The sequence below is a fragment of the Neolamprologus multifasciatus genome, chromosome 9 (genome assembly GCF_963576455.1).
Source record: "Neolamprologus multifasciatus chromosome 9, fNeoMul1.2, whole genome shotgun sequence".
In the NCBI taxonomy this organism is placed as follows: domain Eukaryota; kingdom Metazoa; phylum Chordata; class Actinopteri; order Cichliformes; family Cichlidae; genus Neolamprologus; species Neolamprologus multifasciatus.
Genome location: NC_140447.1, coordinates 18,165,856 through 18,180,894, shown reverse-complemented (window position 1 = coordinate 18,180,894; position 15,039 = coordinate 18,165,856). Strand labels below are relative to the sequence as shown.

Here is a 15,039-nt window from a genome sequence, read left to right as displayed (position 1 = left end):
CAAAAACAGGTAGCTAAGGAAAAATTAAGGAGTTCTTCCATTTTCATAATTGCGATTGAGTAAATGTACAAAAGATTCATAAGAGAATATTTAACTATACGTGCAGTAGACTGTATTGCTGCTGATACGTTGATGTTAGGGGTATTTCATGTTCCAGCAGCTTTATTTATTTATTTTTTGTAACAATTTTTTCTACTTATCTGTAACATTATTAAACTTGCTTAGAAATCTTGTGTAAAAATGAAAGTTAGCTACAGCTACTTCAACCTTCTGCTTTAGCCCAGAGTTCTGAAATAACTGAGTTAGCTACTTTAGTTGCTGTTCTGTGATGAGCCCATGTGAAATTCCAGTGAAAACCAACAAAGGATATGTATTTTTGCCATATGGGTGAACTGGTGGTTTTCATTGTGATCTTATTCCCCTCTGAGGCCTCATCATCCCTCTTATTCTCCCAGGTCTTGGTTGGAAAAAAAGACCCTCGGAAATTGTGAGACTAATATCTGAGAATGTGATGCAAGTGTGAGTGTGACAGAGTGTTTGGGATTGGCCTGAAGGGCTTACAAAAGCACAAGAAAATCCCACTGCAGGTCAAACATGCAGTATCTGTGGGTGTGATAGGTGGGGTGAGAATCTGTGTGGTTATCAGAGACAGGTGTAGGCACGGCCATACATGTAGGTATTGGGCCAGCTGTATTGATTCCGTCTGTGACAGCACAGGTGGCGGTGGTGTTGGTAGTCGGGGGAGGAGCCGGAAGAAAAGAGGGGGACATTGATAACAGTGTCAACTGACCCCAGCATGCTTGCCTGAAGCGTGGGAGGGCATTGAGGGAACGCCCAACAGGCTCTCAATAGGCCTTATTCACAAAAATCAGTCAAAGGTTTCACATGAGAGCACGGCATGGGCGCACAGGGTGATCTGTAATGTTTAGACAAGCAGATAATGTCACTGGATTGTCAGTGAATGATTTTTTTTAAAGCCTTAAAATTTGGGCTCAATTTATTTAAGGCTTAAAAATGTGTGAAAGAACACTTTTGTTCTATTGCAACACTGGATTTATAAAATATCAAACATCCTGGGTTTATTAAGTACAGTTTGTTGATATAGTGTCTCTATATTCTTTGGATACTGCTGTATATATATATATACACAACTTAAGTTACATGTTTTTACAAATGCTAACACTTAAACCACCAAAATGAGAAATTCATATGTTAAAAATATTTTTAAAATTAAAGTGTGACTAATTTTATTGGATATATATATATATATATATATATATATATATATATATATTTGCACTAATGTCTTCTTTTCAAAGGTGATTTGATTTAGTTTCAGGTGTGCTGCTTACAAGGAGCTCACTGAAGAAATATTTCAGACAACCATAAATCACACCAATCAGAGAGCCTTATTGGAGGGTTGATAAGATTAAGATTAGTGGAGTAAATTCAATGTGTGTGTGTGATTAATGGAGACAGGCAGTCGCCTCTCTCTGGGGCTGTGTGCCACACAGCAGATCAGCTGATAGAGAAACCTACTGCAAGGACATTTTTAAAGCCTGTATCAATCATTGTAGAGGAAAGACTCTTGGACTTTTATAATGTTTGAGTATCATCGGGTCTAAATCATTTCTAGCGTCTTACATGCTAAATTAAGTAACCCGTAAATGTAGGTGACTGCAGAATGCTTAACATTTTATCATTTCAATGAGGCACAACACCCCCTTTTGCCTCAATTGGTACATTCCAATCATATAAATTAAATACACCAGAGGTGGTGGATGTAGGTCACTCAGTGTCCTGCACCGATTAAAAGAAAACAAAAGTTTACTCCTTGGCCACACCTGACATCTCTTATTTAAGATGGGGGAGAGGTTGCAAAGTCAAAAAACTTATGTTTGCTCATTTTCTGATTGTAAAGCTACATTCAGTAAACCGTGGAGGCTTGATGCTCACCTTTGCAAACACACAGGATTGGTAAGTGGCTCAGAAATGCTAGAAGCATGAAACAATAAATAGCTGATGTGAGAATTGAATGTGGCTGATTGAATGGCTGCTAAGTGCTCCCTGGCCTTATGTTAAATCTTAGAAACCATTCTCCTGTGAGAGCTGTGACAAGAGCTTCTGCACCCGCTACCAACTCACCAGACATGAGCTCAGTCACAGTGGGGAAAAGCCACACAAGTAAGCAAGCAGTTTGTGCCTAATTGTCAAGTCATTAGGTTAAAAAAACAAAACAAAAAGCACTTTTGATTGCTCTGAACAGTTACCTTCTTTGCTCTCCAGGTGTCCGGCTGATGGTTGCTCCAAGGCCTTTGTCAGGAACGCCAGCCTGAAGAACCACATGGCCCGAGTCCATCAGCAACAGGAAAAGCAATTTCAAGTATGGCTAGGCTTATTTTCTTTTAAGTTGTCCTGTGATTTCTTTATATTTGTTTGATTCTGCTGCTTTTTCAGTGTGATCATCAGGGCTGTGAAAAGGAATTCAACAAGAGGAACCAGCTGAAAGCTCATCAGTGTGAGCACCAAGAGAGTCTGCCTTTTCAGTGAGTGGCTGATGCAAGGACTTGTGTTTTTGTTTTGTTTTTTTCCATGTATTTGACAATTTCAAATTTAACCTCGTATTTCTTTTTAAGTTGTTCCTTGACTGGATGCACGAGAGAATTTCTCACTCTTAAAAAACTGAAGCATCATGAGAAAATGCATGAAGGTTGGTACCAGAGCAGTGAATTTCTCTTAAAGTGAGTGCTCAAGTAAAACCTTTGTCTTTCTGCGGCAGGCTACCCTTGTGAGACTGAAGGGTGTCCTTTTCAGGGAAAAACTTGGTCAGATTATCTGAAGCACAGAAAAGAACACAAAGGTATAAAAACTCTAGGAAGCACTGATGCCATGTGACTCTCATGCCAGCTGTAAAACGCTAACTACTCCTCTGGTCTCAGACAAGGTGCTGTGTGGACGGTGCAACAAGCTGTTCAGCAACTTCTGGTTCTTGCGCCTGCATGAGCTTCGCGTTCACTCCGGGGAAAAGAGAATGTTTCCGTGCCCCAAAGAAGGTTGTGAGAAAAAGTTCACTCGCCGCTTCAACTTGGAGAGCCACGTGCTGGGAGACCATGAGGGGAAGAAGCCCTTCAGCTGTGCTGTTCCTGGCTGTAACAGGAGCTTTGCCATGAAGGTGAACCTGCACTTCAGTGTATAGAATTAAATGTATATGTATAACTTTCAAGCCAGTGTTGTCCAACAATGGTGATGACGTGGGTTAATTCCTTAAGAGGTTGACGAACTGAGATTTTTCTCAGACTACATTGTTTTCAGTGATGAACAACTTCCTGTAACCTTCATTATATATGGCAGGGCTTTTCTTTTTCTTTTCCCAATCCAGAAACTAAATTATTTTCTCCTTGCTTTGCTGTTAATTAGGAAAGCCTGTGGCGACATGGAGTGGTACATGACCCAGCAAAGAAAAAGCTGAAGGTACTATTGACCTTAAAATGGATTTGGGGTGATGGCTTTTCCCCCACATTGTCCTTGAATATGTTACAGCATTGGTTCTTTACTCCTCTTCCAGAAACTGCATCCTAAAAAGAATCGGCCCATGGCACAGCGGGCTGGACTGGCAGCTGCAGCTAATCAAGCGGAGGCCAACGAGCTTGCTGCAAAGCTACACAGCACAACTTTGGAGAATAACAGACCTTGAGGCTGCGTTAAGACCTGGATGTGTTCTTTAATGATGAAACATCACATTTCTGTTTTTGTTTGTGAATAAAAGCCTCATCAATGCACTATTACTGCAGCAATGCTTCTATAGCTGTTGGTGTAATATGCCAAAATGGCTTTCAGCATTCATTTACAAAGTGGAAAATGACACTGTAAAGTCATGAATCCTTTGCAGGAAGTGTTTATTAAACAAACAGCACACATTCAAACACATGTATAAAACTCCAGCTGCTATTGCAGCTGGTTTATCATGGTGATGAGGCCTAAGGGCAGTTGAGCCCCAAGGGTGCGGCAGGTTTCTAATAAGGCCTGAGGCTCATTCAGCTGGATACAGCACTGGTCTTGCAGAAGATCTCGATTAAACTGATTAACTGTCAATTATCCTAGATCACAGCAGATCGCAGACTACTCCTCAAAAATATTTAATCTCTACCTGCATCGATGCATCCACCTGAATATAGCCCTGGATTCTACAACTGCCTGGTGAGGTGACTACAGCACAGATTGCCTGTTAACAGTTGCAGTACTATTCTCCCCGTGGGAGTGAAGACAACATGACCATATGATCACAGCAGTGTGTGTGAGAGTGCAGTCTGTCGCGTGACGTGGCACGATCTGGATCAGTTCCCACCTGGTCAGGACAGGCTTGGGTCCTGCTGGGTCTTCAGTAGTTCTGAATGCGTTTGGTCCTGGATTAAGCCCGATATGGAGCGATGTACAGTAGCACGTACCAGTTCACTTTGGCCAAGGTCGTTCCCAATATAGAACATTCTGGGTGGACTCTATGGAGTGCGCAGCCTGCTCATGATCTGGCCCAGCTATACCAGGCTGCCAGGCCAGGAGACTACAGTAAGCGCCACCCGGCTGCGCTGCTCTTTCAGCATGGGCACCAGGGCCGAGTGGCTCATTCCTGCTGTCGACAGGCCGTTGACTGCCACTATCATGTCACCACACCTGAGATGACAAAGAGAGACATGTTATCATAGGCTTAGAAACAGGACCTGATAGGTTTGGGCTCAAACAGCACTACATACATGAAGACGAGCCTTTTGAGATGACTGTGATCATCAGCATATTAATTTGCAATTAAAATAATTGCAGGGTACAATTTGAACTCATCTTTAATGGCACTTGTGAATTTCCCACAATAAGCTGTGCAGCTGTATTTTAGTAACATGTAACCTTGTGTAACAGAGTGGCTAGGGGAGGTGTTTTTAATAGGTTTTAGAAAACAAAGCTCTGTGGCATACAGATTATACTTATTAGGATTATTTCATTGTTTGCTTTTTTTCCCCAAAAAGACTTTTTGGCAAAAGGAAAAAAAATATCACTACCTTTATTCTGAATATTTTTTGTAGTACTGACACAAAAAGGGTACAGAGAAAGGAAGGAAAATACTCAGAGAGAAGACATATCTACTGTAACTTTTTAAAACCTACAATAGATGTTATTTGTTTTGATATATGCACAGATGAGCAAAAGAACTGAATTATTTTATTGCTTGCTAGCTGCATTATGACAATAGATAGGACAGTTATGCCTCTAAATATTAGCATAAAAAATAATGGCACACTACAAATGTGGGCCTTTTGAGCCTTACAGCTGTTAAATAGGTTCAGTCAGGACCACTACAATCAAAAGAATAGTTATTTCTGTAGTAATTTATATTTCACAGGGAGATCAGGTATGAAAACACTGATTAGGTCAGACACAATGTGAAAAGGAGGAGCCAGGGTGGTGATGGGTTGCAAAGTGGACAGCAGTTGTATAATAACTTTGGGCAGGCTAAAGCAGCTTAAACAGAGTGCCCTATCTGAGATTTACCAATTGGATGAAAGGTATCAGATGAGCCACTGTCCAATTTAGGCTGGCACAGAGCTCAGCTGATCTGCCAGGATTACAGCAGAGCTTGAACTAACCCTTTGCTCTGTACTTGCTGAAGCCTCAAAAGCCTCAAGCAGACAGCCTGGATTATAATGATCATTATACACATATTTCTTCTTAAAGCCTGAAGTAAAAATCACACAAAGTAATTTATTTATTCCCCCCCCCCCGTTTTTGTAAGCCACAGATTATCATATTAAGCACAACTGATCACTCACTTGAGGCGGCCGTCATAGTATGCGGGTGTGCCGAGGACGATGGTCTTGATAAAGAACGCCTGGTTGCCATGGCTTTCCTCATATCCCCCGACGATGCTAAATCCCCAGCTGCCAGGATGGCTCCTGCGCAGAACAATCTCATGGCTACTGTGCAGGTAGCTGCAAGGAGAGGGTGGAGAGCAGAGTGAAGGAGGGCTGGACAGACAGATGGACAGACAGATAGATTGATTATGATCCCACGAACAGATTCAGGACGCTCATGTTGATATTTTTAATACATAGTAAAAAAAAAAATCCCTGCGAAAATGTGACAAATAACCAACCAATCAGCACAAAGCCCACAAATCAGAAAGTTAATATATAATTAGTTAAGATAAAAACAAGAAAAACATGACATTTAATGAAGATACAAGCTTTTCTTTATTGTATAATGTCCTGTTTGAAGCTGCTGACAACACCACCATATCACAAAACACAATCACACATCCAGAACTATATTGTATTTCCTCTGTGTGCTCACCTGGGCAGGCCCAGCCACATGACCCACGAGGGGGACCAGTTGGCATCAAAGTCACTGTCGTGAGTGTGAGGCAGCAGCTCATCATGGTCCTGCTCTTCCACCATGCTGACCTCGAGCACTCGCAGCTGGACCGAGGGCGACGCAGCGCTGGCCTTCAAGGTGCCCACGGCCTCACTGTGGCTCAGGTAGGTCAAATCCTGCCCGTTGATGCTCAGCAGCACATCACCTGAGAGAGGAAGCGAGAAGATGCAGTGGTTTTCTGATGTGATGTTTGGGTTGTGGCTCAATCGGTCCAGAGGAAGCGTTCACCTCTTTTGATTCGCCCATCCCTCGACAAGCAGCCATGCGGTTGGACGCTCGTCACAAAGATCGGCAGCTCCCCGCTCTTGCTGCCCCGCCCTCCTGCAACAGTCATGCCCAGAGACTCGTGTGGTTCCTTCTTCACAGTGATGTGTTTCTCCTTACAGGTCACACACTGGGACAGGTCCTGGGAGCAATCGAAACACAGGCTTGACACAGGCTCAATATGGCAAAAAAAAAAAAAAAAAAAAAAAAAAAAAGTAGACTCTTTTCATTGTATTACTTTTAAACCTCAGTTTAGATTTTGATCTCATAAAATCTAATTTTATAACGAAGTAAAGGTGAAACAAAAAGGGCAAGTCATGTCCTCACTCTGTGGGTGCTGGTGCGGGACAGGTGTATGGCCACAGGACTCGGGGTAGAGCTGTGGTTAGGCAGGAAGTGATCAAGGCAGTAAAGGTCTCTGGTGGAGCTTGATTTTGGCGGCGGCGGTGGAGTTGGTTTGCTGGGTCGGCCAATCAGCAGGTGGACTCGTTCTCCACTGGCCTGAAAAGGCAGAATCTGTGCTTTAGAGACAAATCTGAAGTAGCAAAATTATTTTTCAGCCCCTGTCTGTAAAACCAAAAGGGAAATCCAGGATTGTAGACCCAAATGAACAAACTGCACCTGTATGATCTGAGCAGCTTGCTCTGGGGTGCCGTGTCGCAAGTCCTGTTCATTGACTGCCAGCACGCGGTCGTTACTCCGCAGTCTGCCATCCTTGGCAGCCAGGCCTCCCTCCAGGAGATCTAACACAAACACCCCTGACTCATCCGTTCGCCGTACCAGCTTGATTCCAAGCTGCTCTGTGGAGTCTCGCTTATGCAGGGTGATTCTCAGAGTGGCTGGGCTGGGTGGGGTGACTTCGGGAGTGGAGCAGGGGGCATGGGGGACTGCTGGGGTGGAGGAGGAAGAGGAGGGAGGTGCCCGGGAGGCACAGCGACGCTCCCGGAGTACAGTCAGCTGCAGGGTGGTGCAGGGGCGGGCCAGGGTGGAGCGAGCAAAACTGTGTGGCACGTTACTGATGTCCACATTGTTCACCTTGGAGTGGAGAGGAATGGAAAATAAAAACTAGATGAGCAAGCTAGCTTTGAAACATGACCAGATTCTTAGCTATCTGACGCATTTAAGTCGCACACTCATTTCCTTTTAGCTCTGTTTTGGTCAACACCAAAAACAACTGAGAAAGAAATACAGCATTTATAGCTTCCCCTGTCTGAAAGGTAACTAAATTGTGTCTGTCTGCTCTCTGGAGCTTTCTCATGGAAATGGACCGTAAATAGAACCTTAAAACCACAACAGTGTGCCAAAGGGTGCTAACATCTTCTACAGATCATGACTATTAGTGAACTGCTCACTAAGGGTGATCCCTTTCAACTACAAGTACTCATCTGATTACCATTAACTGAAGACTATTGATTAGAGGAGCTTTTAATAGTAGACCAAAAATAGAAAGTTGACTAAGACGAAAGTAAATGTGGTGCTGAGAGAAAACAACTGGCTAATTTCTAAGTGAAGCTCTAAACTATCCAAAAATATATACGTAGATATTTTTCCCCAAAACACAATGTTGAAACTGATAGTCAGGATAATTTAGAAATGTAGCAGTCACACAGCATATCCAGAACAATGTGCCCTACTCCACTGTTTACAATATTCACAGCGCTGCACTATCTGCAGCACATCTCCCACAGACTCCTAATAAAATGTTTATTAAGCTCCTGTCTTCAACAAATCTTCCAAACACTCTCTGAAAACACTGAAAATTTACACCTGAAACTGATCTCTCACCTGGAGTATCTGATCCCCGGCCAGCAGCCTCCCGTCTCTTGCAATGACCCCATCTCGGTAAACTTCCTGAATCACGATGTTGATGAGAGGCGTCTCATTTCCACCAACAATGCTGATTCCCAGCTCTACATATGGGTTTGCACGGTGGACCTCTATGGCAGTTATCTCTCCTTCAGGAAGGGAGGGGAGCTTCACACAGCCTAGAGGAGACACCAGTGACATTATCAAAAAAAGCTTCCCTTAAGAAAGTAATTTCCACATCTTTCCAACTTTTAGCACAAAGCTGACTGGATGTGATTATCCATTTTTTGTATAAGACTACAGCTCGTAAGGAAGTAAGGTATTTCATTATCCAAGGTCCCTTTGAGAAGATCCTCAGTGAAAGGAACAGATGATGTCATACCCTCCTCAGCAGACAGAGGCGGGGATTCAGGGCAGTCCCAGCCAGAGGAGGTGGAGCTAACGGAGCGCAGGAGATGGATACAGGGATTACTGAGGGGCCGCTTCACCCTGGGAACCACACACTCCAACCCTACTACACCTACAGGCAGAAGGACACGAAGAGATGGATGACAGCTATATTATTAACTTTACTGACAATCCAAGGTCAATAGATCAACTTACTGTCTTCTTCGGTGCTTTCCTCAAAGGCTGGGTTGTCAAGGCCGGCATCATTTGTCCACACAGGCCCATTACCGCTGCTGTTATTGGGTCCAGAGGGCGGTGACGGCGTGCGGTCCCTCAGGTCTGTCTGTGGTGTATGCGGTGACCTGGGAGGGCTGGTCACCATTGCTCGCTCATCCCCGCTCTCGCATCGTGGACCGTCCCCATTTGTCTGCTGACTCTGCATCCCTGGACACCTTTCATCAAGCAACAGGTGTCAGTGTATCACCCCATCCGACATGTAAAGAAAACCAAGCTCAGTTAACTTGATGCGGTGCTCGCTCACAGGAGAAGAAAACTTGAGAGATTTGTTTTCTTACACTGCTGAAGTTTACAATGACTTCAGTTAACAGGTTCTTTCTAAAATTCCAAAATTAAATCAGTGAAGCACAAGTGAAGCTCCAGAAACATGCAGACACTTATAGTGCACTTATAGTGCTATAGTGAGGTTTTTTTTTTTTTGTAACCCTAACTACTATGCAAATTCATATTTAAGATTTTTGATTTTTAAAATTTGTTAGAAGATTGAATAAACACTAAAAATTACAATTTTCTGGCAATTTTGTCCTGGTTCAGGCTTTACAAGGATAAAATGCCAGGAAAAAGAAGCAAAAAAAAAAAAAGAAAAAGTCTGTTTTTGTGGTTGTGATTTTCAGTTGTAAATTAGCCTTGACCCTTTAAACTGTCTTGAATTAATAACATCATCTAATTTTTCAAGCAACATGAAGATCTTAAAGCTCTGGGAAGAATGGGAATTCTATGCTAGGAAGCACTTCAAAGCCATAAAACAGCGAAAAAAGACGTCTTTCCCAAATTCCCAAAGGCAAAGGCCAGCAAATGCTCACATCTGAGAAGCTGAAAACAGAGAAAACTGCTGATTTGTTGTATGAATAGCTCTGAGATCAGATAATGAGCTACAAGTTAATTATAAAACGTTTCCTTAAAAAAGAAACACAGGACGACGTGTCCCTTCTTCGCCTACAAAAATAGAAACACTTCACTTAGAAACAATTTAAAAATAAACGCACAACGACTCCCTCAAAGGGTCAGTATGGTGTCAGCCTTAATTTCCTTTATTACTGTAAGTGGTAGCTTAGAGGTGACAGGTGTTTAATCCCTTGTGACACAGAGTAATTTTGTTTTCTTTAAGGAATTTCCTTCCTTGTCTAATCTTTCGTTTTTGCAAAGAACAAATAATTTTGACAGGAAAACGGGTAAATGCTAAAAACAAAGACTTCTGCTCACATAGATGTAGTCATTTGGTTCCTTTGTTTTTTTTCCAGGGACAGTGAAAGTTCATTCCTCACACGTACACTGGCAACAAAATGAAGCAGCCCACCGTAGTCATCGTGGAACACCGTGTCCTCCTCTTTTAATCTAATGTCTGATCCCTAATCTTCAACAAAAACAATGTTGACTTTTAAAGTCACACAAACACAACGGCAGGCTGTTGGCTGCTATCTTAAACCTAAGTCTGCAGGGGAGCGGTGAGCTCGCATGAGGCCGAGATTTAAGCTTTGCTAAAGAATGTCGCGTTAGTCCTCGTGGTGACCTTGTGTGATCTGTTAGACCATCTTTCCTTATCTTGTCAACACAACCTTACGCATGTATTCTTTCCTGAGGCAAGACCGGGATGCAGATACTTTTAAGAATAAATGTTTAAAGGGGATACACTCAAGAGATTTTGCCCTTACAGCCTCACTAGAAGACGACAACTGGTGTTGTTACGCAACATTTGACCATTTACCGTTATCTTGTTGACTTTCGGCTTCACCGGCTGGCACTTTGCTACACAGCGTTTCTTTAAAAGGGATTCTTTTATAGAAAAACAGCTGACTCAGAAAAGCTTTTAAAGGACTGTAAGTGATAGTCTGTTACCCTGATCTTGTTAAGGAAAATCTCCTCAACTTAATCGAGGTGTTAGGAGGACAGTGGAAAACCAGTCAATAAACCAACGTCAAAACACTGTAAATACTCTGAAGAAATTCAACTAGAAAGGAGTCTTCTTAAAGATCAAGAGCACTGGTTTTAATGCCTTAACCAGGCACAAACACATCATCACATACTGCTTGAATTACATATTTGAAGCAGCAATGACAGCCTGACACCGATGCACGCACACGTAATCGTGCACTTCAGTGCAAGACATGGCAACAGAGGAAGCAGGATAGAGAGAATAAGAGGCAAAGCAAACCGAGAGACAGACTGAAATAACAAAAACAGTGGAAACCAGTGAGTAAATAATGTCTTTTTGTCATTCTGAGTCACGCTGACCTCACACCCCACTGCGTTTGACTCACCACAGGCCGGGGTTGCCCTTGGCTGTCTCACAGAAGAAGTGGTTGAAAAGATCTCTGGTGTTGAAGTTGCTCAGCATGGTTGCAGAATGAGAACACGAAGGCTCCTGGTCAGCCAACCCATGACTGTCGAAAGGGAATCACTAATCCCCCGTCACATGACCTACAGCCCAATAATCCCTGCAGGGTCTCACAGCACCTGGTCCAAACGGGCCAAAAGCCAAAGCGTGTGCACGGGATGGGGGAGACCTTTAAGGTTAAGAATGGTGGGTAAGTCTATGTGATGCGGACTCTGATTTGTGATATCTCCACTGGTTCAGCTGAAAAACAAGCCAATCACAAGGACGGATTGGCCCTGAATGCTGCTTGTGGTTATTACTAAAAGATGTTCAACCGATCGCCTGGTGGCTTTGTTAGCTGAGAAGCTAAGCTCATGAAATCCTGACTGCATGCACGGTGTCATAATGATCTCATGCATTCATCTGTCTGCATAAAAGCTTTATTACCTGTGTTTAAGGTGCGCCTCCAGGTCACAGCGAGGCATGCTGAGGGAGCAGACAGGGGTCAAAGGGCAGGACACAGACAGCTTGTCCAGCAGCTTGTGCACCAGGATGCTGGACCTGCGGCATGCCTGCAGCTGCAGCCGGGTCCTGTCCAGAGGGCAGAAGTCCCTCTCCTGGAGGAAGCTACGCAGGCAGCGGGCGCAGAAGGTGTGTCCGCATGGCGTATCGAGAGGCTGCACCAGCGGTTGCAGGCAGATGTGGCACACCAGATCGTCGTCCACTTCCAGACGGTAGTTGTAAAGGTGGTTTTCCCAGCTGCGGTGGATCTGGCCACACTCAGGACACAGAGCCTCCAGAGCTGGCTCCACGGACCCAGCCAGACCCACCTCGGAGCCCGGGCTGCCCATGTCTTCTCCTTCAACGCAATTCAGCTTTGGCACGACTGAGTCCAGCTGGGATGCAGAGCGGTTGGGAAGGGGCGCACACACTCCTATCCCATAAGCTTCAGAGGCTGAACAGGTGGCGGAGAGGACAAATGCCCCCCAGTGGCTGATGGCACATCACCCTGTGGGTCAGAGGCCAAAACAAGAGAGTTAAACAGCTGTTTCCGAAAAAAAACAAGACAACAAGTGTTGGGCATTTATTCATGTGGCAAATGCTTTGTGCACGTGTGCCCACGTGTTTGCATGAGACCGAGGGTGACACCGTGTGTGTGTGTGTGTGTGTGTGTGCGCGCGCACGTTTATGTCACTGCTGAGATTATGTATTGCTGCTTCTGTCCACTAATCTGGCAGTATAATCTCTCTTTTGCTCTCGCCTGCTCCAATCTTCCAATTCCACAGAGAGGGAATTATCTGGGATTGAGGCAGAGAGAGGGCACAGATCAGAGAAACTGAGCTTGGAAAAGCAGCAGAAAAGGAAAGTGGTGCCGACAAGATATGGAAGGGAGCGTAGACAGGTGGAAGAAGAGAAAGAAGAAGAGATCAATGGGATGTGAAAAGAGGTACAAGGGAAGAATAAGAATATGGAATGGAAGAGCGGATGGAAGGAAGGGGGCGAAGCCAAGGAAAACGCTTGATATTTTTGGTTCAGGCTGGGTACAGTAGATGAACTCAGTCTCCTCTACAACGGAAAGAGAACACGCCCAAAGCAAAGTCTTGAAATATAGCACTCCAGCGAGCAGAGCGTGTCCCCAGAGCTAATGCACCACAGTGTGCGCTGATCATTTCCACAGCGTTTCACATCCAAAGCCCCTCAGACCCCCTCGGCCCTTCTATTAGCCCAGCCTCCGAGGGGCCAGATGCTATCAGCCGACAGCAGAGGGCGTGCCTCTACGCTCAGCGGGCCCAGCCAAGATACAGTGACTACCTGCCTCTGTTCCAGCGAGGGTCTGCTCCTGTCTCCATGACGACCTGGATCCCGTTCTGCTCAGTGGGGCTTGACATTCAGAGTGTAGCCAGAGAAGGATGCAGAGGAGCCACACAACAGATGCACTCCTCTCAGCAGGATGCTCTGCTCCTCCTCAGTACAGCCTGAAAGCTTGTCAGACAGCGCAGACGATGATGATGAGAGTCCCCTTGAGTCGTTTTTTTTCTGCTCTTTTCATCTCGTCTGGGTCTTTTTTTTTTTTTCCTTGTGACAACCTGTCCCTCCTGTCTCCTTGGCCACCCCACCGGTAGTTACTTATTTCAGCCTCCTTTAAGTACGTGCTCCTCTTGTCTGCGTGTGACTGGCTGCTTCTGTCTCTATCCCGCAGCTGGACGTGAATTAATCATGAGGACACAAGGCTTCTCTGTTTCTATAACAAAGCTGTGACATCACCACATCACACACACACACAAACAAACACACATATAAACACACATATACGCGTAGACATGCGAGCGTAAGTCTACACAACCAAAAGCAAACACGCACGTCGAGCACAAGGGCGTTTTTAGGTACCTGTGACTGGTCTTTATCAATAAGTAAAGTCTTCGTGTTTTCACTGTGATGGCACTTCAGAGCAGTGAAAAGCACTTAAACGTGTTTTAAACAGAGCCGTTGCAACAGATTCCTTTATACAAGCAATATGAAGACTGGCAAATGCTTGTAGAATATCTCTTTTAATCCCACCACACAGTGTGTGTGTACATGTGTGTATAAGAGTCCAAGGCCGGGTTGTTATTGTCATTGCACTGCTTTCCATTTCAGTAAATAACACTCTTGTCTCTCTGGTTATTGTTCGAAATGACAATCTAATCTTACAGGACACGACAGTCCAGTGTGCAGGAATTACATTTTCAAAGAAGATGAAATGATGTTTTAGGCCACAGATTTAAAATCTCAGGTCCTCTCAGCTTAGCCTACATTTTCATAAAACCCCATCTCTCTTATCTTAAAAAAAAAGGCTCTGTAGCCACTTGCAGGAACAGGCCTGCTGCTGCTGCTGTTCTGCAAGGTCTGTTGCAATAGGCTGCCTTTTTTTCTTAAACCACCCCCCTCCACACCACCCAGACACACAAAGATAACAAAAAAATGACACTGATTTAATTTAAATTTACAATAATTTTTTTCTGGCATAGACCTGATCTACCTTGGGAGCGCTCCCACTGCAGTGTCATGATCAAATACGCAAGCCCCACACACTTACATATATCAGAATTTTTTTTTTAATCATTGCCCCCCATCTGTCTGACTCCATCCCACCCTCCCCACAAGCGGAAAAACCTGGGACCGATGAGGCGACAGCAGCATAGAAAGCAAAGCCAGCCACACACTGACACCGCTCGCGCAGGCAGATGTGATGTGACGTTACCTTTTCCGGCGGCTCCTCCGCGCCGTGCACTCCGGCCCCAAAAAGGGGGGTGATTATTAGCCGCGGGACCTCAATCACGCATCCACCGCAACGGACCGTTCCGCAAAACCCGCACGAAAACGCCCCCGTGCCTTTGGCAGCGCTGACCCCGCCCACTGCTGTCCGTCAAAACCGAGTGGGCGGGGCATACGAGCTAGGGGTTGGCTTTAAGACCGCCTTTTCGTAAATAAATAATTAAAAAACAAATAGACAAATAAATAAATAAGAAAATAAATAATATAAAAATAAATAATAAAACAAAATGTGTTTAAAT

At 44.4% G+C, this 15,039-nt stretch overlaps 2 protein-coding genes across 6 annotated transcripts; one reads left to right on the top strand and one right to left on the bottom strand.

Annotated features, from left to right (window-relative positions):
* The first annotated feature begins 1,775 nt into the window (after window positions 1-1,775).
* gtf3ab (general transcription factor IIIA, b) lies at window positions 1,776-3,779 on the top strand. Its single transcript, XM_085173329.1, has 9 exons — window positions 1,776-1,977; window positions 2,090-2,184; window positions 2,287-2,383; window positions 2,458-2,546; window positions 2,637-2,710; window positions 2,780-2,860; window positions 2,940-3,172; window positions 3,418-3,471; window positions 3,566-3,779. The coding sequence occupies exons 1-9, from the start codon at window positions 1,864-1,866 to the stop codon at window positions 3,692-3,694; spliced, it is 966 nt and encodes a 321-aa protein (XP_085029455.1). The 5' UTR covers window positions 1,776-1,863; the 3' UTR covers window positions 3,695-3,779.
* Window positions 3,386-14,894, bottom strand: lnx2a (ligand of numb-protein X 2a). 5 transcript variants are annotated; one of them, XM_085173307.1, is made up of 11 exons: window positions 14,727-14,894; window positions 11,933-12,494; window positions 9,091-9,326; window positions 8,870-9,007; window positions 8,467-8,666; window positions 7,303-7,716; window positions 7,009-7,182; window positions 6,646-6,823; window positions 6,337-6,562; window positions 5,817-6,011; window positions 3,386-4,668 (listed from the first exon to the last, which is right to left on the bottom strand). In XM_085173307.1, exons 2-11 carry the CDS (start codon window positions 12,334-12,336, stop codon window positions 4,533-4,535), a joined length of 2,301 nt encoding a protein of 766 aa, XP_085029433.1. In that variant the 5' UTR covers window positions 12,337-12,494; window positions 14,727-14,894; the 3' UTR covers window positions 3,386-4,532. The 5 variants fall into 5 exon arrangements, with proteins under 5 accessions (XP_085029433.1, XP_085029437.1, XP_085029436.1 ...); XM_085173311.1 differs by having other exon boundaries at window positions 5,817-5,975; window positions 14,727-14,893; XM_085173310.1 differs by lacking the exon at window positions 14,727-14,894 and adding an exon at window positions 13,298-14,719.
* Window positions 14,895-15,039: the final 145 nt, after the last annotated feature.

What these genes read in the sequence shown, in the direction of transcription:
- gtf3ab (XM_085173329.1), top strand. Translation starts at nt 1,864, where the DNA reads ATGGGGGAGAGGTTGCAAAGTCAAAAAACTTATGTTTGCTCATTTTCT. An exon ending in AGTGGGGAAAAGCCACACAA is followed by an intron (nt 2,185 to 2,286) that starts GTAAGCAAGCAG and finishes TTTGCTCTCCAG; the next exon opens with GTGTCCGGCTGATGGTTGCT. An exon ending in CAAGAGAGTCTGCCTTTTCA is followed by an intron (nt 2,547 to 2,636) that starts GTGAGTGGCTGA and finishes TTTCTTTTTAAG; the next exon opens with TTGTTCCTTGACTGGATGCA.
- lnx2a (XM_085173307.1), bottom strand. Translation starts at nt 12,336, where the DNA reads ATGGGCAGCCCGGGCTCCGAGGTGGGTCTGGCTGGGTCCGTGGAGCCA. An exon ending in GAGGCGCACCTTAAACACAG is followed by an intron (nt 9,327 to 11,932) that starts GTAATAAAGCTT and finishes GCTTGATGAAAG; the next exon opens with GTGTCCAGGGATGCAGAGTC. An exon ending in CCGGGGATCAGATACTCCAG is followed by an intron (nt 7,717 to 8,466) that starts GTGAGAGATCAG and finishes CTCCACTCCAAG; the next exon opens with GTGAACAATGTGGACATCAG.